The sequence below is a fragment of the Protomyctophum bolini genome (assembly GCF_963924005.1).
Source record: "Protomyctophum bolini genome assembly, chromosome: 1".
NCBI lineage: Eukaryota > Metazoa > Chordata > Actinopteri > Myctophiformes > Myctophidae > Protomyctophum > Protomyctophum bolini.
The window spans coordinates 11,058,978-11,082,605 of record NC_137862.1 but is presented as its reverse complement, the minus strand read 5'-3'; the positions used below and the strand labels follow the sequence as shown (position 1 = coordinate 11,082,605).

The window sequence follows — 23,628 nt, the reverse complement described above, 5'->3', positions numbered from 1 at the left end:
CCGCGGGCCTGATGTGGCCCGCGGGCCTGAGTTGGGTATCACTGCTCTACAGAGCCGAACCGACTTTTATTTGGCTCTAAAATAGGAGTATGAATCGGCCCCAATGCCCCGTCGGAATTACCCAAAACGTCCCCGTCTACCAAAATACAGCGAGAGGGCAGTACATTTCTGCAGGTAAACACCACCACACTAATGTAATGGTGAAATGGGGAAAAAGAATATGTATATGTAAACACAGGGAAAAGTCACATACTATGACTTTAATATCTCATGTTGCAGACTCTGCAATTGGTTTCTACTGTATGTCTACAAATGACTAATCTCCCTTTTAACCAAATAGTTTGGCAGATAGACAAAATGACTAACACCTGGACAACGTGAATGCTATAAAGAAAGTTAAGAATTGATTTCCGATTGATAAAATTTAAATATTTTATTTACAAAACACATGCATTGTAGTCCCCCTCCAGAGTCAGAAATCCTTTTTTGGCACCTTTAATACAGCACATTAAACATTTATCAAAGATCCAAAACGCCTCCATTGTCCATGAAGCTTTAACAATATTGACCAGTCCGAGGATGCAATGGAGTGCTTGAGGATACGTTTAACATACAGTATGTATATATATATATATATCTTATCTGGAAAGACGATACAATATTGACCAGTCCGAGGATGCAAGGCAGTGCTTGTGGTTAAGTAAATGAAGGATAGAACTAGTAATAGGAATCTCTGATCTTGCCCTGGAGGAGGTCACATGTTTTCTTGGCATCTCCCAGGAGCATGGATGTGTTTGGCTTGTAGAAAATAGGGTTGTCCACTGCAGCGTAGCCAACACCTAGGGTACGTTTCATCACGATCACCTGGGATGGAGAGCAACAAAAGAAAACGGTTTAACTTTTTATTGCCAAATTGGCCATAGACCCCCATTTTCTGTCCCAGGACTCGGAAGAGATGCCTTGGTTTTACATTAAATTAATAGTGCCTGGTGATATTGAAAACACTGCTGTAGACATATTGTAAATGGAATTTAATGACATTGAAACTTTGAGCTCAAACCACCAATGGGTCACCATGCAACAAGTAGACTCATTTAGTTGCAAGCAACCACATCTCCTTTTGAATTGAATCACTTGCATCGACATGAAACACCGCTGTGACGAACGCTAAAACCATTTTGTTGCGTCTCTCTCACCCCACTGGTGTGGTTTGGGCGATAATGAACCCCATCCAGGACCCTACTTAAACTCAAAAATTCAGTTTAGTCGACTACTAACCTGCTTAGACTTCCAGACCTCTAAGACAGGCATGCCTGCAATAATGGAATTGGGATCCTCCTGTGCTGCAGAGTTCACTGTGTCATTGGCACCAATGACCAGTGTCAGGTCAGTGTCTGTGGATCAAACACACACCCAAACATTTATTCAGTCCGACTAGCGTTTAATGAAGTGTGCTGCTATCATCACTGCTGGCGTTATTGGGTTCCTCTGTACAGCACTTATCTTCCCCCGCCATAAACAGACCCATGTGTTTCAGAACTGCATGCCTGGTCGCTATGAAAACAGTCGGTTGCCCTGATACATGGCATGTCGAAACATCAATATGCAATCAACACTGGGTTGCTCCACACAAATGAAAGGGGATGCATTTACAGCATTACATGCACTGGTTTACCATCGCATCCAACTGTCTGAGTAAAGTGATGAAAACAGGAGCGTGATAATTAAGTAAACAAACACTGGTGAGAAACGTAATCAATCCCCGTTTACCTGGGAAGTCCGCGTTGATCTCATCCATCTCTAGGACCACGTCGTAGGGAACACCAGCCTCAGCCAAGAGGACGTTCAACTGGCCGGGCATACGACCAGCCACCGGGTGGATGCCGAACCTGCCACACATCAAAATACTTTATTTAGACTGAATAGTGGAGACAGAGGAAAGGGGGAGGGACATGCAACACAGGTTACCAACAAGAATCAAATGTGGGACATCGTGTTTGAGAGGTCGGAACACAATCTGTTCAGCACCGGTCTTATTGAGCCATCTCTAACACCACTAGGTTTTGGTGTGTTATGGAAAGAAATTAAATTAAATCCGATCAAGACTGCTTTAACCTTCTCATGGGTGTTTTCACTTCCCAGCCATGGATCGGAGGACTAATTGCGCCATAAAATCAGGTTTCAATGTGATATTAATTAATTCATAATCAGTACTGCAATGACAGTGAGATATGCTTTTGAGTGTCTCTCATGGGCCAAGTGTTGCTTTAAAATTGTTCTGCCATGCCAGTTCATCTTCACCTGGCAGACTGATGACATAGATTTACTCACATGTTTCTCCACGATATCACCGTGGAGGAGCATGTGAGTGAATCAGTCTAGCAATGCCAGGCCAAGTTCATCTGGCATCATCCATCAAGAGGGGTATCCATATTCTTCAAGGCTGCCCCATGTACAGTAAGTAGAAGCAGGTGCTACCTCTAGGGGCCAAACTGTTGGCAATGTACAGTAAGTAGAAGCAGGTGCTACCTCCAGGGGCCAAACTGGTGGCAATGTTATGCAAGACCATGTCCAGAACCTGAGCGCAACCCTGCATGTAAAGTGCTTCAGCACTGTCCAATCAAATCACATTGGTGGCACTCCCTTGCCACCGATGTCAATCATTGGATTGGATCTACAATGAGCATATGGGAGGCATTGATCTTTCTGACCTGCTGGTACACTTGTACAAGACCCCAGCCAAGTCAAAGGAAAGGTACTTTAAATATTGAATCTGTGCATCTCAAATTCCTTGGCTGCTCTACCAGAGGGATTGTTGTCTCTACTGAACGAGAAACCAATGCCTCTCTCAAAAGGTTCTGCCTGGCAGTCACCCACAGTTTGAAGCAAGTCAACAAGCCAGCATCCAAAGTTGGCCGACCATCATCCTCCTCTCCACCACATGTGCCGTCTCAGAAGAAACGCTACACCCCAGGACCTTCACCACAACCAGATGTGTGTTATGACAACTGGATAGTCTGTGGACATTTGCCACTTCACTGTGACAAGCTGAGGTGGTGCAACCTCTGTCCAAAGGGCGTGTCCAGAAGTTAATGCCAAATATTTATTAACTGCTTGCATTTTATATTGTACATTTATTTTTGATACATTAGCTATTATAATATTTATTTTTAATCACATTTAAATGTTCATGTTTTATAGTAATGCTCAGATGAATGGAAATCAATTTTTTCAGTTATATATAAATCACTTAAAATGCACTTGAAGCGATCGTTCAACCGACAATAACTGGTCTGGTCAAAATAAATATAACGGACCGTTACTAAGGAAAAACAATGGAAAAATGGACATCAAAACATTAAACTTAACAGATAAGAGATGTTACGCATTATGTGCAGTATCTTTTGTGTGTAGATCTTCACCTCACAGACTTCCCTTGTTCCGTCAGCATCCTCACCAGGTCAGCAATTGGATACTGGGCTTTTGCTGCACACAGACCCCAACCTACACAAACAGCAGAAATTGGACAAAATGATGAAGCAAATAATTTAATGCCAATCTTATTCTTGATCGTTATTGTGAATGATAAATAGAGGTACTCACAATGCGTCAAGAATTGCCTGTGTGATATTTCAATGATTATCGTTTTTAATAAAATAAAATGGCTTCCTTGGGCTAAAGTCAGTTAATTCTACAGTATAACCAAGAGTGAAGATGCTCAACAAATTTATAATTCAGACATTTAGTATTCAGTGCGACTTAAAAAGTGCAAGATCAGAGTATGCAAGTTGGCGTCATCCAACAACATGGGAAGTGGTGATTTTGAGTGCCAAGAGATTAGAACATGTGTTACAAAGCAACTAGCATACTTGAAACCGGAAATCCATTCATCCATGTTACATAACTAGCAGCACCACCCAGCACTAAGCATCTAACTAGCACCTAAATAGTCAGACCTGGGTTAGGGTTGTACCCATAAGGTTGTACCTCAGATATGAACCGTTTGGGTTAGGGTTGTACCTCAGATATGAACCGTTTTGGCTAAAAGGAAACATTATAATATTATTCAATAATATTCCTGTAATCACAACAGGGCTGCAATAATTACAACTGATGTGCATAAGGCTCTGTTCATAATGCATTTCTGGGATTCCCGAATTATACTAATTTCCAGTTACTGTTCAGTTTCCCATACTGTAGCTGCACTTGATTGGCTTAGCTGCAGATTAAAACAGAAACAGGTGAAATGGAGCAAGAATAAGAGAAGGGGAGAAGGAATTAGGATGGAGAGGAGAGGATGTAATGTTCCCTAGAAGTTCTATAAAACCTCAAGTCAACAATTAAGAAAACAGGCATGAGGGCAAAGATGACGGATATGATTTTACATCCTGGTCTTGCACAATGTAATCGTTACAGTAATAATATCATGAACCCAAATTTCAAATAAAAAAGGGATGCTCTTTCTTAAGTGACCTTTGGGGCAACAAATATAATACATACTTATGTAAAGACTATATACAAACAAACAGTAGCCATAAGGTTTTGTAAAAATGTAGATTTAAATTGTCTGCACAGCTTAGCATGTTTGAGACTGCTGTAATGCCTTTCTAACCATTTTTCAGATGGGCAACCTACTACAGGTGTGCATAGTTGAACTGTGCGGCACAATCGCCAGATGTCCCTGGGCTTTCAAACACAATCAGTATAATCCTTCTGACCTTCTGTGACGCACACACACACACACACACACACACACACACACACACTTGCGGAGAGAGTGACATTCATACAGAGGAAGAGCCTCTTACAAGAGTTTCTCACTGAACTTAATAACCTTACTAAAAACTTCTCAAACCTTTTCTCTGGACCCATTTATTATGTTGATGTGGGTTATTAATTTAAGTCAAACCCAATTCTTGTGGTAATTGTTTTCCCCCTTCCCACTGAGATAGTGTTATAAGGTTTAACGTCTGTTAGTGATAAATGGACAACCTGCACACTGTGTGCAGTTGACTGCACCTTGTAGTGCAACAGATGGAAAGCATGTTCTTATTAGAGCAAATAAATTCTCTCCACTCTAACATTCTTTTTTCCCCCCCTTTACATCTCCCCAATGTCCTTTCTGCCTAGTGGTATTCCCTCTGACCACGGTCTCTCTGTATTAATAATAGGGGTTCCATGTCTGGGAGACATTATTGAAAGGAAATCCTCATTTTCTGGAGCTGTGTGCGGTGGGTACCCTGCGTGCAAAGAGCCCCTTTCCGTGCATCTGAGCAACCCCTGTTTAACCCTGGTCAGGTATCTTGTAAAGTTCAGTGTTGCCACTAATCAAGTCTCCTTGGAACAGTCCTACCCAGTCAGACCCAATAAGTGTCCTCTGTAGCCCCCCAATTCATCCCTTCCTTGCTTTGTTGGTAGTCTGTGGGGAAGTCAGTGCACAATGAACATGATTTGCACTGTAATCAAACCAGTGTGTCGGACCACATGAGTGCCCTTGCATTTGTTTTGTGAATAATAAAATAAAGTTCATCAATATGGGATAATTTCTGGACAAACAGCTCCCTCTCATGGCTTCTACAAATCTAATCTTTAATATTACAAACTGTCCATGGTCCTGGACTGTTCCATAGTAAAGGCCTATGTATTTTTCTTTGCTTTTCTGAGCTTGTACTCGAACACAGCATGCAATCAGACCTTTTGTTAACCCATCAAGACCTGAGACAATGTCTAAATCCTATAGAGGGCATAAAGTGAGTGGCAACGTGAGTCGAACGTTGTTTAATGCAATCATATACGGTAGGACTTTTCTGTTTGCATGTATGGGCTGTCAAGGCTAGAAATATTATTTTTGCCACTCAGTAGGCGTTCCTGCATAACTTCCTGGTATGATGATGTCACGCGCATAACCTCTATTATAGTCTTCTGAAAAACATAATGTTAGTATATCGTTGGTGCACATACTAACATTTTCATGTGAAGGACCACACCAGAAGCAAAGACTTTAGTTAAAAAAAACAAAAATCATGAGTGCGTGTACCTGGCGTGATGATAATGCTGTTGGCTTCCTTGATCAGGTCAATGGACTGATCCACGTTCACCTCTGTGTGAGTACCAACAATCTCCATGGGCTTACCACCTGCTGTAGAAGTGGTACCATACCCACCCAGGATCACGTTAGGCAGGGAACGGTTCATTGCCTTGGAGGAAGAGGGGTGAAGGTATATAACTTTAATAGTTAATTTAACTCTTAGTGATATTTTAACTCTTGAGTTGAAATATCACGATTTTACTGTGTACAGTAATGCTCTTGAGTTAAAATATCACGGTTTTACTGTGTACAGTAATGCACTGATAGAACAACAAAAGGGGCACTCAGCAGAGTGCATAAGTGTATGCGCAATTGCGCATATGCGTCAGTCCGGGTGGGCTACTCAGGGCTTTAAGTAATGGGTTGTATCCGTCAGGACTCAGGACCGAAGGAGATAGCATTCATACCACATGCAGTTCAACTTTTCACATTTGTGGTGCCCTCAATTAAAACCCCTCAGAATCCGCTTCCACATTGCCGTAGATTGGCTGTTGCACTATATTGTGCTTTTTGTAAGAAAAAAAAAGTTTGAAGCACATTGTCACAGGACTCCCAATATCGTAGATGTACCTAATTTGGGCTTTCTGCGTTGTGTAGAGGGCCCTCGATATGTGATGCAAAATGCAATAACTAGTCTATCAACCCCATATTTTAGTTATTTGTAAAATATCCCACACACAATTAAGAGGCTGGTTGTCTTTTGTGTCTACTCACCACACACATAATATAGGAAAGGATGGCACCAGAGGAGCCAATCAAGGCTCCGACAATGGTCATGAGGTTGTTGTCCAGTAGGAAGCCTTCAGCACATAGTGCCCATCCAGAATAGCTGTTCAACACTGTGATGACCACAGGCATATCTGCGCCCCCTATGGCCGCCGTTAGTGTCACACCCTACAAGGTCACAATAAGTATCTTCGTCACATTTGTACCGATACAAACTTTTCTTCCGAGAGTCAATTTATTAAATACAGTATAATAACACACGCACCAGGATGGAATTCCAATTAGTATTCAATACAGACTATAATGCATCATAATACAATATGAACGGCTGCTCTCTTACCATGATGGTGGAGAGTCCAGAGACGCCCACCAGACATCCCATGCCAGTGGTGTAGCTGTTGGTCAGCATAAAGGGAACAATACCTCCCATGGATGCTGCCATCAGGCCCGCGTTCAGCATGTGCCGTCCAGGCAACATCAGAGGGGAAGAGTCCAGAACGCCTAGAAAGGAGCAATTAAAAAAAAGAAAAACTTAGTTTTGTATGCTTTTTTGGTATTGACTGAATCCTTTTGTGCCGTTTTACATTTAATCATGCTGTCTAAATACCTTTATTATAATAGCAATAATAGACAACTGGGAGAAAAAAATGTATATATGGCTGTCCTTATCAGTGGTGGGTCGGTAAAAAGGACCACTATGTTAATTAGTCATGGGAGAGTCTGCGAACGGCTGCTGTGGGACAAACTGCAACCAGACTGCCACTGTCACGCATATACAATGCTTGTGTCCCTATCTGGAATTACCAGTGGATCCACATAGCTTTAACTAGATGAAAGGATGGAATCTGCCAGGGCTCAGTATGTTTATAAAGATGTCAAGAGTGTCGAAAATCAAAGATCTGTATGAGGCTATCTATACCACCGTCTTACTGTTCAAACCACTATTTATTATACGTATTACATGAATTTGAAGTTTGCACACACAAGATTAATGATAAATGTTCAATCCGTGAAATTCTTGCTACACTACACTTCCTCACCCAGGAGTCAGCCCAGCTCCTTATCCAGACATCAGTCATGTCAAAACTCCCTCCTTACTGGTTTACGGGCATGCACACTTAAGCCTCTCCAATTGATCCAAAATGCCGCAGCTGGCTTGGTCTTCAAACCAGCCCAAATTCTTACATGTCTCACCCCTTCTCTGCTCCCTCCATTGGCTCCCGGTCAGTGACCGCACACATACCAAACTCTGATGCTGGCATTCAAAGCAACCAAAAATATCTTGCTAGTCTGATCGAACCCTACAAGCCCTCCCACGCGCTCAGATCAGCCAACGCAGGGAAGCTGGAAGTACCTTCACTACAACACCGGGACAACGCTCTACACGTCCCAAACTCTCAAAGCTATGGCTCACTCCCAACCCACCTCTTCAGACTCCATCTTAGCCCGTAGCACTTGCCATAGCCCTGACGACCTTTCAGGTGTACGCAAAGGCCCAACTTATGTAACTTGGATAGCATTTTATGTAGACATAGCACCATATAGTATATACAGTATGCATAGTTTATTATATAGACTAGAGCGGTGCCTGGTGGAGCCTCTACAGTGATGCCCGTTGGGCACTGGCCTACTTGGAATTATAGGCTGGACTGGATGCTGGGGTGGTATTGTTGAGATTGTTGTTAAAGTGGTTATTACCGCCAGCTCCATATATGGACCCTGGGCAGCGGCCCTGTCCAGATGTCAAAACAGGCCATCTTTGGAGTTATGTGTCAGGCACATCCAAATATGGACTGCTGTGATGACAGAAGAGGCCAGCTCCAAATATGGACATGGGCAGGGGCCCTGTCCAGAGCCCGGGCAGAGGTCTTTTTGTGGTGGTTCTGGACAACCGTAGGTCTGACCGACTCGACGCTGGGCACGTGCACCCCTGTAGTGGTGTGGAACAAGTGTGTCGGATTTGAAGTGGGCGGGGCGAACGGTTTCCGAGTTACGTGGATTACACACAGACAGAGACATTTATAGACCAGATTCCACTGTTAGGTTCTTAGCATACGCATGATTCATGATGACAATGTTTATGTATTTGATGTATTACCATGTCTTTTGTTCCTGCTTACTGTAAATCGCTCTGGATTAAGAGCGTCTGCTAAATGCCTAAATTATACTATGCTTAGGGCTGTCCCTAGACTTGCATGGGACTACTGCCATCTACACTCCCTTACAGTATCTCCCTCTCAGAGCCTGGTTCTACTCAAGGTTTCTTGTTAAGGGGAGTTTTTCCCCTTGGCACTATTGCTTGCTCAGGGGGAAAATGTACATAAAAGTGCCTTGAGACAACTTGTCAATATAATATTATAAAATTGAATTTAAGTGCTGCCTGGTGTGTTTTAAGAGAAGCATCCTGAACCTTGAAGTTTGCCGTAGGCCACCAGTGACCCGCTGAAGGTGACTCCTCCGATGTAGGTGCCCAGATATGCCACCGTTTTGATGACGCCGGCCGATGGGTGAGTGTCCAGATGGGGGAACTCAATCATGTACTCGGCAACACAGGTGAGCAAGGCCGCCAAACCCACCAGGCTGTGGAAGGCTGCCACCAGTTGTGGGAGGTCTGAGATCTCAATACGCTTGGCAATGGTCAGACCTAATGGAACACACACACAATTATAAAAGGAATGAAGACAGATACATGAAAGGGTTTCTTATTACATTAAAATGTCAATGATTATGTCAGCCTCAATCATCAGCCACAAATATTCTCATGCTACTTCACTAAAATGAACACACTTGTAGAGCTAGAATGTATCTGGTCAAAAGGGTACCTACCACCTGTTTCCAATTACTTTCCTTTACATATTGGGAATTAGTTAAACACACGCTGTGTGTGTGTGTGCGCAGTCACCATTTATCATACCTCTATCTGAAATTATTATTAATAGTTAAGCATCCTCATCTCTTAATCTAAACAAAGATGATTGATGTTCTGTCACGTTGCAGAACAGTCCCATTCAAATGAAAAGCCAAGTAAATAACATGAAGTCATTCATCATCGTGTCATTGCTTGCCAAGCTTCCAGTACACGCCAGTGTTAATCACTTTTGTCCAATTGTTCTCCAGACTGAAAGAGGCAGTGTCATGATTTTAAGTAGTCAGCAATTAAGACCTCTAGAACACCCAATGTGGTTATAATGTGCGAGGATCTCTTGCCGGTGTATTTTTGATTTCCTAATGCAAGCTACACCTTTCTCTGGTACTGTGGTAAATGCTGCACAATTCATTAAACAAAAACAAAAAGATGGAGATCACCTACAGTATGCAATCTCATTCTGTGAAGCATTGTGAAATTGTGCAGCACTAGTTGGCTCTACAGCCAATTCATTTTAGTTACTCTCATGTTTTTAGCTTATGTTTTTTTTTAATAAATATTTTCAGGGAAACAGTGAGAATCGTGATCTCAATTCTTGCGAAGAAAACATAAATTGAGATTCACATTTGAGCAAGAATCGTGCAAGCACCATTCTCTGGCAAGAGGGACAACTAGTATTTTCTATTTCCTAATGCAAGTTACAACTTCTCTGGCAAGGGGGACAACTAGAACAGATCGGATTCCTGATGCATCATGGGCTTAATATCACATATACAGTATGCAACTATGCATGTGTACAATATGCACTGGATCTCTGCATTGTTTGTGTGACATCCTCAGCATATCTCGAGAACAGTTTGATCAATCGTCTTGACATTTGATGTATGCATCACCAAGTACCCGAGGGAGTGAAGAGCCGATTGGGAAGTCATTGCATCGCTCACAATAATAATCATGTTGTGCTCAATGTGAATGCACCTCAACGACCAGAAAATGTGAGATTAACTGAGAATGTGGACCTTCTTGACCATTTATATAATCCAAGCTTCATGTAATCCATGAATGTAAAAATAAAACTATTTTTGCAAGAAACCAAGGATATATATATATATATATATATATATATATATATTATACAGTATATAACAGTGATGATGATCATCAGCAATGAACATTATTAGAAGGAAATCAGACTGTGTAGCTCAGCTTTTGGGTAGAATTTACTGCATCACTTAATTGTCTTCATGGTATTAATATTCTTGAAGTGCATGCTCCTAGTGCAAGTGTATATAACGAAGCTGTCAAATTGCTGTGAATTTGACAGCTTCTGTTGTGACCGACAACAGTCATGTTGAAAATCAAATATCCATATATGTGCGTTTGGTTTATGTTGATATTGCATTATTATACACCCACAAGTTAGCCATCATTTATCTCATCCTCTGACAATCCTGATAAAGAAGGGGCTCTTTCAGTGTTCCTGCTAAAACCTGTTCAGTAGAAATAAATATTGTAGGCCCATTTTAAACACAAACACTTGTACACTTTGTCTCTACCATGTGCGAGAGTTGTACCTCCTTTCAAAAAGGGTACATACCTAGAGTTCCTCCAGTGGCCATGGCCAGAGTCATTTGGGACAGTAGCTCAGGGGAGGGTTTAAGGCCACCCAGGGTAGCGGCGATGCCCCCAGCAACCCCCATCATACCCAGAGTGTTTCCCAGGCGACTGGTGCGCTGAGCAGAGAGCCCTGCCAGGGCCCCGACACAGCACAAGCCTGATCCCAGATACATCATCTACAGCAAGGAGGAGAAAACTATCACGGTTAAAAGTCAAGTGCAAGTGCCGTCCCCCCCAAAAATTGCAGATTATCCACCTGCTCAATGTGGTATCCAGCAGCCAAAGATACTCCGTATCCCCCAACAAAGGCCCCAGCAGGAATGGCATACAGGTAGTTGTGCTCAGGAGGGTCTGTGGGACGCTTAAACATGTCCAGCATCCTCTGGGTGATCAGGAACCCACCTTGAACACACAAAAACATGAGCTCCGGACATTAACAACTTCACTTGACTGGGGTGGTGAATACTGCTCTCGGTTATACATTAGTTGAAAAATAAATAAATCACTCCCGTGTGTAGTGAGGGGCGCTTTGTGTTTGTGTTTACAGACCCTCAAAAATGAGAGTTAAATAATCATTGGTTATTTTGAATAAGATCAGACCAGCAATGTTGATGGAGGAAACAAAGGCAGCAGTCAATGCCAGAGTCTCAGGCAGGGAGGATGGGGTGAGACCGCCTCCCATCAGAACCAGACCACCAACTGCTGTCACTCCTAAAAGAGAGAGAAGGCAATGATAAATTAAGACACGCAAAACAGGGCCCTTAATGTCTAATTGAAATGTCTAATACCAGGTCTTATGACTTAACTTAAGACCTGGAGGCATGGTCCATGCCATTTGGCTGTTTTGAGTGGCCAAACAGCATTGGCCACGCCTCCAGGTATTAAGTTAAGTCTTAAGACCTGGTACTTAAAATTGGGACTCAAGTCCGCATTTCAAAACTGGAACGCCACGCAAATGCCATTTGAGCGCTTACCTGAGATGGCGTTGGTGACAGACATCAGGGGCGAGTGCAGCGCTGGGGTCACGCCCCACACGGTGTGGTATCCCACAATCCCTGCCAGGCCGAAGGTGGTCACCATTTGAGTAAACGCTGTGTTGGGGGCGATGATGCCCAGAGCCAGACACGTGGACACACCTAAAGACATGCAGGAGAGAGAGATCATTGAGCATCTGTGGACTTGCGTGTGTGTTTGACATTTACAGCTACAGTACAAAATGCATATGTCTGCATCTGACCTGCTGTATAGCTGCCAGCATTGGTCATGGTCTGTTTGAAAGGAGAGATCACAGCAGCCTTCTCCTTCTGCAGTTCAGCCACTGTCTTTTGTTTGACGGGGGGCGGCGGGATCGTTTTAGGCTGGGGTGCAGGGAACATATTCTTGCCGTCCTGCAACATCAAAAAGACAAGGTTCAAACTAGAAGGCACAGGATGTGAAATCTAGTGTCCAAGATGTGCGTGTGAAAGGAACATCAAGAGGCTGCCATTCCACATCGTGGGATGGGAATATTCAAAACACAAAGTTGTGGATTGCTTAGGAGATTACACTGAACAAACAGCAATCATGAACCAGTTGCCAGTGGTTTGGAAAGAATACATTCTCTTTTAAAGACACTTGAATGATGCCTAGTTTCACAAGGGGGTAAACTGATACATCTCGCTGAGGTTGGCTACTCTGACCCTCCCTGCCATAAACAATGTGTCAAAGCCAAAATTCCTGTGAGCCATTCCTGGCTGGGATGGGGTTTTAAATGCCCTGTCAGGCACAAGCAGTCTTCAAACCATCTCTCTCCCCCACAGAAAGCAACGCCATGACACACGCAGGGTTGTCAGTAGACAACTCAGTTAATGGAATGAAGACGACGTACCTTCATAACCAGGGTTCCACGGACGACGTGGGCCAAAGTTCCATGGTCAAACTCCTCTTTGAGGTCATAGTAGAAGTTGTCCGCGTCTGGGCTGATGGCCTTGAGCAGCTTCAGCACATTGTTGGAGTACAGAGTACTGGCCTGGCTGGACATGCGGCTCGGCAGGTCAGTGTAACCGATGTGAGTTACACCCTGGAATAAAGAGTTTTCATTCAAACACAATGATGGTCAAGACAGCGTTCCAACTGAGATGCACGCACATATTCAAGACTACCTTCAAAATGCAGTGTTTCCTGCAGGAAAAAGCTTTGCCCCGGTGCTGGCCGGGGGGTACAATCTCCGGCACGCGCCCAAAGAGCGTGCTTAATTTGATTAAAGTTAGAGAAGTGAAGTTTCTTAACACACATTTTTCGATTTTTGATTAATCCGTTCTCAAATCTTCTATGAACGTCTAGGTGTGCTGTTGTCATGCCTATTTCAGCACAGCTTGAGATCTTCAACCAATTGCCTGTAGTATAATATTAAATATTTGACTCGACTCTTTTTCCTTGGCTTGTCTTGGCACGGTGCCAGAGATAGGCACGGTGTGGCACCAGGGCAATAAAGGTCTGAAAACCCTGAATATGTCGGATTAAAATACTGGATATCAGAACTGGATAAAGAAACATGTTAAAGGTTTAAATATGTCAGTTATTATGATTTAGTAGGAAGTCCCAACAGAAATGGCAGATAAGTCTGTCGCCAAATGCGGAAGTGCAACAGAGCGCTCAATGTTAAAGCCCAGCTGCACAGGGTTTCCTCGTCATGAATCCACGGGTCCGCCTGCAGTCCTTCCTCTTACCACTAGGGCCCTGTGCTTCAACGTTGGAAAGCCTCACTGGCCCCTTGACTCATGTACTCACCTTGTGAACATACAGCTCTCCAGGCTTAATGGTCTCAATGTTGACTCATGTACTCACCTTGTGAACATACAGCTCTCCAGGCTTAATGGTCTCAATGTTGCCCCCTGCCTCTGCAGCCAGATCCACCACCACGGAGCCATCCTTCATAGACTCGACAAACTCCTTTTTGATCAGGATAGGAGCCCGCTTGCCTGCATACGTACAGAAAGGCAATGGAGAAGAAGGGGTGAAATACGTGTATGAGGTTTATTGAATTATATACACGATGTGAATAATTATATAAAGACAGTTTTTTTTTATGAAAACAAAAATAATTACCTCCCATGTTGACCTGAGATCAGATTTTAAAAAAAATCTTCTACATCCTGACAGTTTTCTGAAAAAGCTATGTTTCTATGTCAGTCGAAAAATATTTTTTCAAAAATAGCAGACCTACAAGCTCATAGCGCGCCACTCGGTGGCACGCTATGAGCTTGTAGATCTGCTATTTTTGAATAGCTAAAGCATGACATGATGCCAACACCAGAAGTGGCAGTGAAGGGAGGAAAATAAACTCACCCGGAATAAGAGCAGTGGTGATGACGATGTCCACCTCTTTACACTGCTTGGCGAAGAGGGCCATCTCAGCCTCGATGAACTCAGGGGACATCTCCTTAGCATAACCTCCAACCCCGTCACCAGATTCTTTCACGTGCACCTCCAGAGGCTCTGCCCCAAATGACTTGAACTGCTCCAGAGCAGCTGGTCTGGAAAGTATAGAGCCTTTTCTTTACCATCAACTTTATATATATATATATATATATATATATATATATATATATATATATATATATATATATATCAGCATCCAAATACAAAAAACTGAATTCCACAATAGAGGTGATATGAGGGGTTGCACACACACACACACACACACACACACACACACACACACACACACACACACAAAATACCTGGTGTCAAATCCTCTAACTATGGCTCCCATAGACTTGGCTGTTCCTGCTGCTGCCAATCCAGCTACTCCACCACCGATAACCAGAACCTGCACACAACATGCACTTTAGTTTTCTCAAGGGATCGAATGACTCCACCCGCAAAATTAGTGATGGGAAACATGGCTACACCAAGACTTAGGTTTATGCGTTTAGGTTTAAATATTCCGATTTTTAAGAATATAATGAATCCTTAAATGCAAATATTTAAGATTATCTGGGTTAACTGGTGACATAATTGAAAGCAATTAAAAACAATGTAAGACACAAGAGGAACTTTTTGGATCACGCCAGACCTGTGTTAATGCAGGTGTTAGATTTGTCCTGGTTATAATATAGCCAGTTTCTATCAACTGTGTGTGTGTGTGTGTGTGTGTGTGTGTGTGTGTGTACTAACAATGAGTGCCAATAAAGCAGTTGCTGAACAGATTGAAAGTAACACAGGTCACCAGGACCTCAGCGGGAGATCTGCGATAGGTCTGGCACGCCAACCATTAGCAGGATGACGCCACTATTGTTGCCAGCCATCATGTCCCTTTCTCTGCAATATATCCAATTTCCGTATGATGCTCAGAAAACAGTGATTACGAGACAATTTCATGAGATTTCTGGGTTTCCTAATGCGATTGGTGCGATTGATTGTACCCATGTGTGCCACCATCCATAAATGATTACGCATTTATCAATCGTAAAAACAATAACTCTACTATGACGTGGTAGCCCACTGGCCCGGAGGGACACATGACTCCTTTATTGTTCAAAAGAGCAACAGCATAGGGACACGTCTACAATGATTAAGAGGCAACTTTATAAGATTGCTGGATTTCCTAATGCGATTGGTGCAATCGATTGTACCCATGTGCATCTGAAGTGCCACCATCCATAAATGATTACGCATTTATCAATCGTAAAAACTATCACTACATCACGTGGTAGCCTGTTGGCCCCTGGGGGGGGGGCATGACTCCTTCAGTTTTCGGAGTGGTGCCCACACACAAACACACACAATTTTTAAAAGAACAGCAACATATCATTATCTCCGTAAATACTGAAATAACCATTTCAGTGTGATTCATAGACTAGGAGAGTAGCCACGCACAGAATACCTGGTAAATTTGTAAACCCTGAAACAGAGAAGGAGCACAGGTTCGGCTGTGTGCAAAACACACACAAGAGCCACAGTGGAGCACTGCATCAGGCTGCTTAAGGGCAGATAGCTGCATCTTTGATCAGCAAGGGAGACTTATCCTGTACACACCAGAGAAAGTGTATGACACTATTGTGGCCTGTGTGGTTACTGTACAATATTGCACAGTAGAACAGTCAGTGTGCCATAAGGCATTATGATGGTGCAATGCCTCGAGAACCATGGCCAGCAAAGCCACAACTGGGTGCTATACTCGGGAGACAGGTTCACATTCATCGCTTATAAATTGTTATGTGTTAGTACTGGCAAGTAGTTATCTTTGAAAAACAAATAAGGGTCCCGCACACCGTCAGAAACTTGCCAAAAATGTTGCTCTATATTCAACGTTTCGGTCTATACGACCTTCATCAGGACAGACAATTGTCTGAATAAAGACCAACATTTTTCTGACAGTGTGCGGGACCCTTCTTTGTTTTTCAAAGATAACCTTTTTAAGTATGCTTTATTGCTTTATTGCCCTACGCACCTGTCACTAGCCTTCTGAGGTGTGCATCGGCCTTTTGCTGAAAAGTACTGGCAAGTAGGCCATTTAATATGGGAAACAGACAGTGACGTTGTGCATTGTCCGTTAGGCAAACTTTATTTTTGCGGGTAAGGTTTCAGGTTTCCTTTAAACGCTTATCGTTGTTTATGGCTAGAAGTGAATGATTTACGTCTGCTGCTGTTGACTGCATCAACAATTTCTTTTCAGACAGCATTCTTCTGATATTTGAATGTTGTTATTGGAGAGATACGTCCATTTCACACTTATGAGATAATTTGGTTTCTATGTTAGATTGATAAATGAGTGCACTCATACAGAGTGCGGAAAGGGCATCTGGGTGCACTCACAAAAACTACAAGAGCGCACTCAAACAAAAAAAATGTCTTATTACACCTATAAGCCTGTGATAACTGATAAGACAACAATTATTCAGATTCTAGTCAGCCTAAATGCAGAAGACACTACAAGGTTTTCACATTGTTTTGTCTGGCCAAACGAGCCAGTCAAAGAGGATAAAATTATAATGTTAGAATTGGCCAATCAAAATGTAAATGTACCAGGCTGGAAGGAAGAAGGAAGAGGGTTGTCTGGTTGGTTACTATGCTACAGTACGTCACCACCCATAGCAAAAAGACAAATCTTAACTACATGGCATCACATGAACATTTCAAAATGAGGTTGGCTGGTCAAATGTATTTACTTAGACAGTTACCTTGGCTGGGGGCACTTTTCCTGCAGCTGTGATCTGACCAGTGAAGAATCTGCCAAAGTTGTTGGCAGCCAGAACTACAGCTTTGTACCTGCATAAGAAAGGAATGGACAATTTGCAATCAGCTATTCATTTCTGTGTGCATGTGTCTATATACACACATTAAGGCTGTACCCTAGCCCTGTTTTTAGGACTCGAACCTTCGGCAGGAACCATTCGTTTCTAATTAATTTGAAAAATAACCTTCGAGCTCCGAACCTCGGCGGGTGGGTGGGGGGGCGGCGGAGTGTCACAGTAGCTTGTTTACAACTGAAACGGATTTCCTGTGCATAACTTCCTCTTCAAAATAAGAGCAACATGTAATGATTAGTCAACACTAGTTTTATTTCTACGTCTACTTAAAGGACATTAACATCACATTTGAGTTCCTTTTGAATGCCTGTCAGATTTCTCTACAGAACTGTCTCAGCTGTCGGTGCGCAAATGCGCCTTGCATGCCTTTGATCTACGTGCAGAAAACATTTTGACGACGTATGCGCACTGGCGCATCGGTTGTGTGCCCCCCTGATTATAAATAACATCTAAACATGTAACATGTAAACACAACATGAACATATTACTCTTATTATGCATATCGCATTCTCGCAGAGAAATATTTGAGTTAAAAATAAAAAATAAAATACTTTTTTTTTTTTTTTTAATGGTTCATTAAATTAAGATTAGAGTGCCAACCCTAATGAGCAAACGTTCGAACCCCGAATGTTCGGGGACAGCCTTAATACACATAGGTCTACATAGAGGATTTGAATGTCATCAATGCATTGAAAGGGACAAAAATCACGTTTAATCAGAGGACTGAATGTTAGGTACTACTTTTGTAGATCTTATTTTGGTGGATGACGGTTCTTGTGATCTATGACTCCGTGTCCCCTATGGTCTTGCAGAATTATGGATTATGTATTGCCCTGTGACTGACATTTGATGTCACGCTGTCCCACTGACTGTAAAATAGTATGATTCAGAGTTTAGATAGTAACACTGCTCCCCTAGCTAGCGTTGGTAGATAAGAATTGTTTTGTTTCCGTTTGCCATAACACCCAGCCTCTGTGTTTTTGCCCTTGAAGTTAGTATTCGCTCTAACAGACTGGTAAACTGCACTCAATGACGTTATGCCCTGTCCCCCGGTTCCACTAACTGATATTGCATGTCCGGACTATCTCTGCCCCGTGAGATAGTTCCTGTATGCAATATTCGTGACGTCAACACATTTTCCGGTGTATTGATTACGTTATGCTATATTAACCCTGTTCAATTTGAACATGGGCAGAGATCTTTGTGGAAACGCTGTCCGGATGTGCATGCCTTATTCTCTCCCGGTACAATGGTAAATATATCTGATTGAACCTCCTTCTAGCTCTGCTTGTATGAAGTGGTCTTCCTTGTGTCTGTCAAATTCATTCTAATGTATTTTGGTTAACTCTGTAATACTCTTACTTTTACTCATTATAGTTCAAAAGGTTTTTATAACCATTTCTGTAAAGTTACAAGCACTCTATTCTGGTGAAGAGTATTTTATTGTAATTAGATTACTTTCTAAAAGTATTTATACAGTTCCAGTGTTCCGGAGCTCCAAGCTCTCTGCTATCGAAGCTTTTCCTTATTTATCATAGTCTTTATTTTAATACAGTCCTTTCAAGTATAATGGTAGAATTATTCCCATCACTGAATGCTGCTAAATCTAACCCCAACTCCAACCTCAGTCTTAACCGGCCACGTACAGCAAGTCCCTCATATCAGTCTTAACCGGCCACTCGTCGCTGGTAAGCGTCATCAAGATCAACATGAATGCAGCCTACCGAGATCTCGGTAGGTCAGTAGACAGCTACTGAGAGCATTGATTAAGTCATTTTGGGCGGGAACCCCTTTGTGTTTTAAGCATTGTGTTATACTTTAGCTATTTAAAAATAGCAGATCTACAAGCTCATAGCGCGCCACCGAGCTTGTAGGTCTGCTATTTTTGGGAAATCATGAAAATGTGTCGCAAATTTGGAATATATATTCTTTCAGAGGGTCGGCGGCCAATTACATATATTTTTTGGAGTCCTTGACATGAAATAGTTTGAGAACCACTGACATTATAGAAACATGGGTTTTTCAGAAAACTGTCAGGATTTAGAAGATATTTTGTAGAATCGTTACCAGGTCTAAATGGGTTAACATAATTTTGTCCCTTTCAATTCATTGATGGGTTTCAAAACGGGTGGTCTTCTTCTCCTACCCGGCAATGTTGGCCATGGAGCTGAGTGCATCGTAGCCCTGTGCAATGGTGACCCTGGGTACCTGGTCCATAGCCAACACATTGCTCTGTCTCTCCGACAGCTTGGCCATCAGATCTGGGTTCTGGGCTGGGTAGATGAAGCTCACCAAGGTAGACTTGGGCTTCAGAAGGTCTACCTCATTTATAGCTGGGGCACGAACCTAGAACAGAAAATAGGCATCCTAAGTTAGAACAAAATGTTGAACAAATCTACATCAACACGTTGTGATCTTGTAGATCAGCCATTTGAAAATGTTTTAAAATTGTATAAAAGAAAAATGGCAGATTAGGGATGGCACAAGATATAGCTGCCTATGAACTAACCTTGAGGACCATGTCTGATCCAAAGGCTCCCTTGGCATCAGTAATGGTGGCTCCAGCATCTTTGTACAGCTGGTCAGAGAATTTGGATGCATCTCCAGCTCCGGTCTCCACTTGCACTCTGAAGCCCTGTTTGACCAGTGCCTGCACTCCAGCAGGTGACAGCGCCACACGCCGTTCATTCTGCAACGTCTCCTTAGGAACACCCACTACCAGGTCCTTGTAAGGCACTCCTGAACACACACATTAAGAGACATTAGCTCTTTTTTGCAGCTCCATCGCGTGGCCTTGTGTGTGTGTGCCCCCGTAACGTCATGCGACAGCCAAGTCCATGGACTTTTTAACGGAACAATTTCCTCCGTACAAACTTTCAGGCCAAGTCAAAATACACTTGCTATGATGCAAGTGGGTGCCACAGTGGGTGCCCCCCCGTGACGTCATGTGGCAACCAAGTCCATGGACTTTTTAACTGAACAATTTATGCCGTACAAACTTTCAGGCCAACATCCTCAATTACATGATTATTTATTAGAGCATTGGATGCTGCAGTAGATGCTCTACAGCATTCTGCGTTGATCACGGCTACCGTTTTGACAGAGACGGCGCACGTTGTCCGACATTAATAACCCTAACACTATATCTAACCCCAACCTCAGTCTTAACCGGCCACGTAAGTCCCCTAACCTCATATCAGTTTTAACCAGCCACGTAAGTCCCCTAACCTCATATAAGTTTTAACCAGCCACGTAAGTCCCCTAACCTAATATCAGTTTTAACCAGCCACATAAGTCCCCTAACCTCACATCAGTTTTAACCAGCCATGTAAGTCCCCTAACCTCATATCAGTCTTAACCAGCCACGTGAGTCCCCTAACCTCATATCAGTCTTAACCGGCCACTCGCCGCTGGTAGCCGTGATCAACCGCACAGAATACAGCCTACTGAGATCTTGGCAGGTCAGTAGATGTAGATGGCTACTGAGAGCATTCAATGCTTTGATCAACACCCACCACCAGGTCCTTTTAAGGTCCTTGAACACACTTTTTTTTCCCTCCATCGTGTGGCTTTGTGTGTGCCCCCATAACGACCGTAACGTCATGTGACAGCCAAGTCCATGGACTTTTTACGAAACAATTGCCTCCGTACAAACTTTCAGGTGAGGTCGAGGGCAAAATACATTTGTTATGACGTAAGTGGGTGCCACAGTGGGTGCTCCCCGTGACATCGTGTGGCAGCCAAGTCTATGGGCGTTTTACGGTAAAAACTTTCAGGCCAATATCATCATACATGATCAGCATGACTCACTTCACAAGTATGATTTCTTTTCATAAGTATCTGTTGTAGAGTTCTGAAATGCTGCCTTGATTGTGCTGTAAAGTTTACTTTTGAAAGCTACTACTACTGGTTTTTAACCACTACCCTCAGTGGAAGTGACATTGTCCTCGTTTGTTGCATTTGCAGCAAAATAGTGATCTTAACTTCAGAAAATAATCATCAGGCTGATGTAATGGCCATTATAGACATCATAGGTCAACTCTTGCCTTGAATTTGAATTTCAGAACAAAGCGAAAAATGGCAAACCAGTATGGGTGATGTGAACACAGACTATATAATAAACAATTAAATGAACATATACGAAAACATTCACTTGAAAATTCCAAAGATCTTTCTTTCCACTACAATATTGAGCTAGAACAGACTTTACCGTAGGACATTTGACACACAAAAAAAAACACCCTGTGAGCATGCGTGTACAGTACGACTGGGTACAGTATCATGTGTCACATATTTGTCCATACACGGTACAGTGACACCGCCGCCATGGAGACATTATTTGCAGCAGCTGATTGGCTGTGGGCCAGCCTACACCGTGAGGCCTGCACTGCCTCTCAGACATGTGCTAAATCGAGTAAAGCCACAAGTAACTTACAAAACTTCACCAAAAAGACACCGAGCAGCGAGCACTCAAGTCAACCGAGCACAGCAGACTACAGTCATGAGTGAAACAGGTGGCATAGATTCAGTTTCCCTCAGACGAGCCAGAACTATGTTTCACCTTTAACTGACCTCTTACACACACATGGTCACAGAGTAGCTTGAGCATAGCTACGTTTATTTCCTACAGTATGTTTCCCCATTTTGAAAAAGCCCTCCACACAAATTGCTGCAAAAAGGCACTGATCTGTGGATTTGTGGATTTTCCACTCATAAGTCTGTGTATGAAACATTGTTTTTTTCCTTCCCATGCTGTGTGAGAGAGAGAGAGATTTGCATTCCACAAACAAACTGAGGTTAACATAGACATTAGACAACACCCTGCATATGTCCCTACCTTTAGAGACTGCTTGGTCGTGTAATGCAGGGAAGGTCCTGAAACATCTCCGACCAGCTACCCTCTGGCGAACACCTTGCCGGAACAAGGTGACCGAGGAACTGGAGATGCATCGCAGGATGGTCGACATGGCTAGTGTCGGTCCCAAGACTCCACTGGCTGGCTGCTGCAGAAAGACAAAGATGGAGGTGAGAAGTCTGCCGTCAGAGCATTAAATACATGATATTCCCCCAATGTGAAGTCTTAAGTCCCACACGTACACACTGCTGCAAGGCCTAGAGTCACACAGTGACATTTCAGGACACACACACCAGGCCCAGGGTTGATTACACTCCAGACTAGACCGCGAGATCTGGGAATGTGACGGCATAGGAGGGGTACTGTGCCAAAACTGGGCTTTGGGCAGGAGCAGAGGGTAGGATGAAGGAGCAGAGCAATAACAATCTCAACATAGTACGTTTGTGAATAAACTTACAGAACTCCAAAAGACAAACAGAAGAGACACACACCCAACTCTGTCTGTCTGTGTTACTTAACTTCACACAAGTCAAATTCTAAATAGTGTGCTCTTTACTCTCAATAATGCCATTTTCAGACCTCAAGCAAAATGTGTCAAAACTTTGCCATACATACATGTTGGCAGCCTAGCTGGCAGGTCAACACTGGACCCACTCACTCATTCAATTAGTGTTCGGTCAGCCATTCTGTGTTCTAGAACAATTTTTCTGTGTCCTTTCATTCATACTCCATTAAACTTGCCTTTCAGTTGTCCAGTGAGATTAAAGTTGAGTGCAAAGCTTCAGTGTTACGTCTCAGACGCAGTGCTCTGTCGTGATTTGCTAGCTGTAGATCACCTGTGCAGGCAGCAGTCGCACCCTGCTCCAGTCCTGCTGGAGTGTTTGCTACTTTGCTTACAAAGGAACGACCTTCACGTCCAGCAGTTTGATATCAGAGCTCTATTTAACTATAAATAGAGAGGGCCACGTGACTTGTGACCACAATAGAAGTGAGGAACTATATTGCAACTTAAAACATGTTTACTCTACTTTACCTGACATAAACACAACCAGCATAATAATATTAGGGTAAAAAGCATAGACTGTAAAAAGTGAGAATGAAGAATAAAGTTACATTTCCTTACATGTACACGAGGTGACGCCAGGGGACGCCTCTATTTGAATACATTTTGAGCTTTGAGGCG

The 23,628-nt window shown here is 42.9% G+C and overlaps 1 protein-coding gene across 2 annotated transcripts; it reads right to left on the bottom strand.

Annotated features, from left to right (window-relative positions):
* Positions 1 to 418: 418 nt before the first annotated feature.
* Positions 419 to 23,343, bottom strand: nnt2 (nicotinamide nucleotide transhydrogenase 2). Of its 2 annotated transcripts, none has more exons than XM_080767297.1 (22): positions 23,187 to 23,343; positions 22,428 to 22,593; positions 20,100 to 20,329; positions 19,737 to 19,936; positions 17,462 to 17,549; positions 15,020 to 15,108; positions 14,625 to 14,812; positions 14,124 to 14,257; positions 13,165 to 13,356; positions 12,535 to 12,685; positions 12,272 to 12,433; positions 11,898 to 12,008; positions 11,554 to 11,699; positions 11,278 to 11,473; positions 9,225 to 9,458; positions 7,155 to 7,315; positions 6,803 to 6,982; positions 6,038 to 6,197; positions 3,423 to 3,504; positions 1,771 to 1,889; positions 1,279 to 1,394; positions 419 to 864 (listed from the first exon to the last, which is right to left on the bottom strand). In XM_080767297.1, the coding sequence occupies exons 2-22, from the start codon at positions 22,555 to 22,557 to the stop codon at positions 718 to 720; spliced, it is 3,216 nt and encodes a 1,071-aa protein (XP_080623423.1). In that variant the 5' UTR covers positions 22,558 to 22,593; positions 23,187 to 23,343; the 3' UTR covers positions 419 to 717. The 2 variants fall into 2 exon arrangements, with proteins under 2 accessions (XP_080623423.1, XP_080623424.1); XM_080767298.1 differs by lacking the exon at positions 23,187 to 23,343 and adding an exon at positions 22,688 to 22,785.
* Between the last annotated feature and the right edge of the window lie 285 nt (positions 23,344 to 23,628).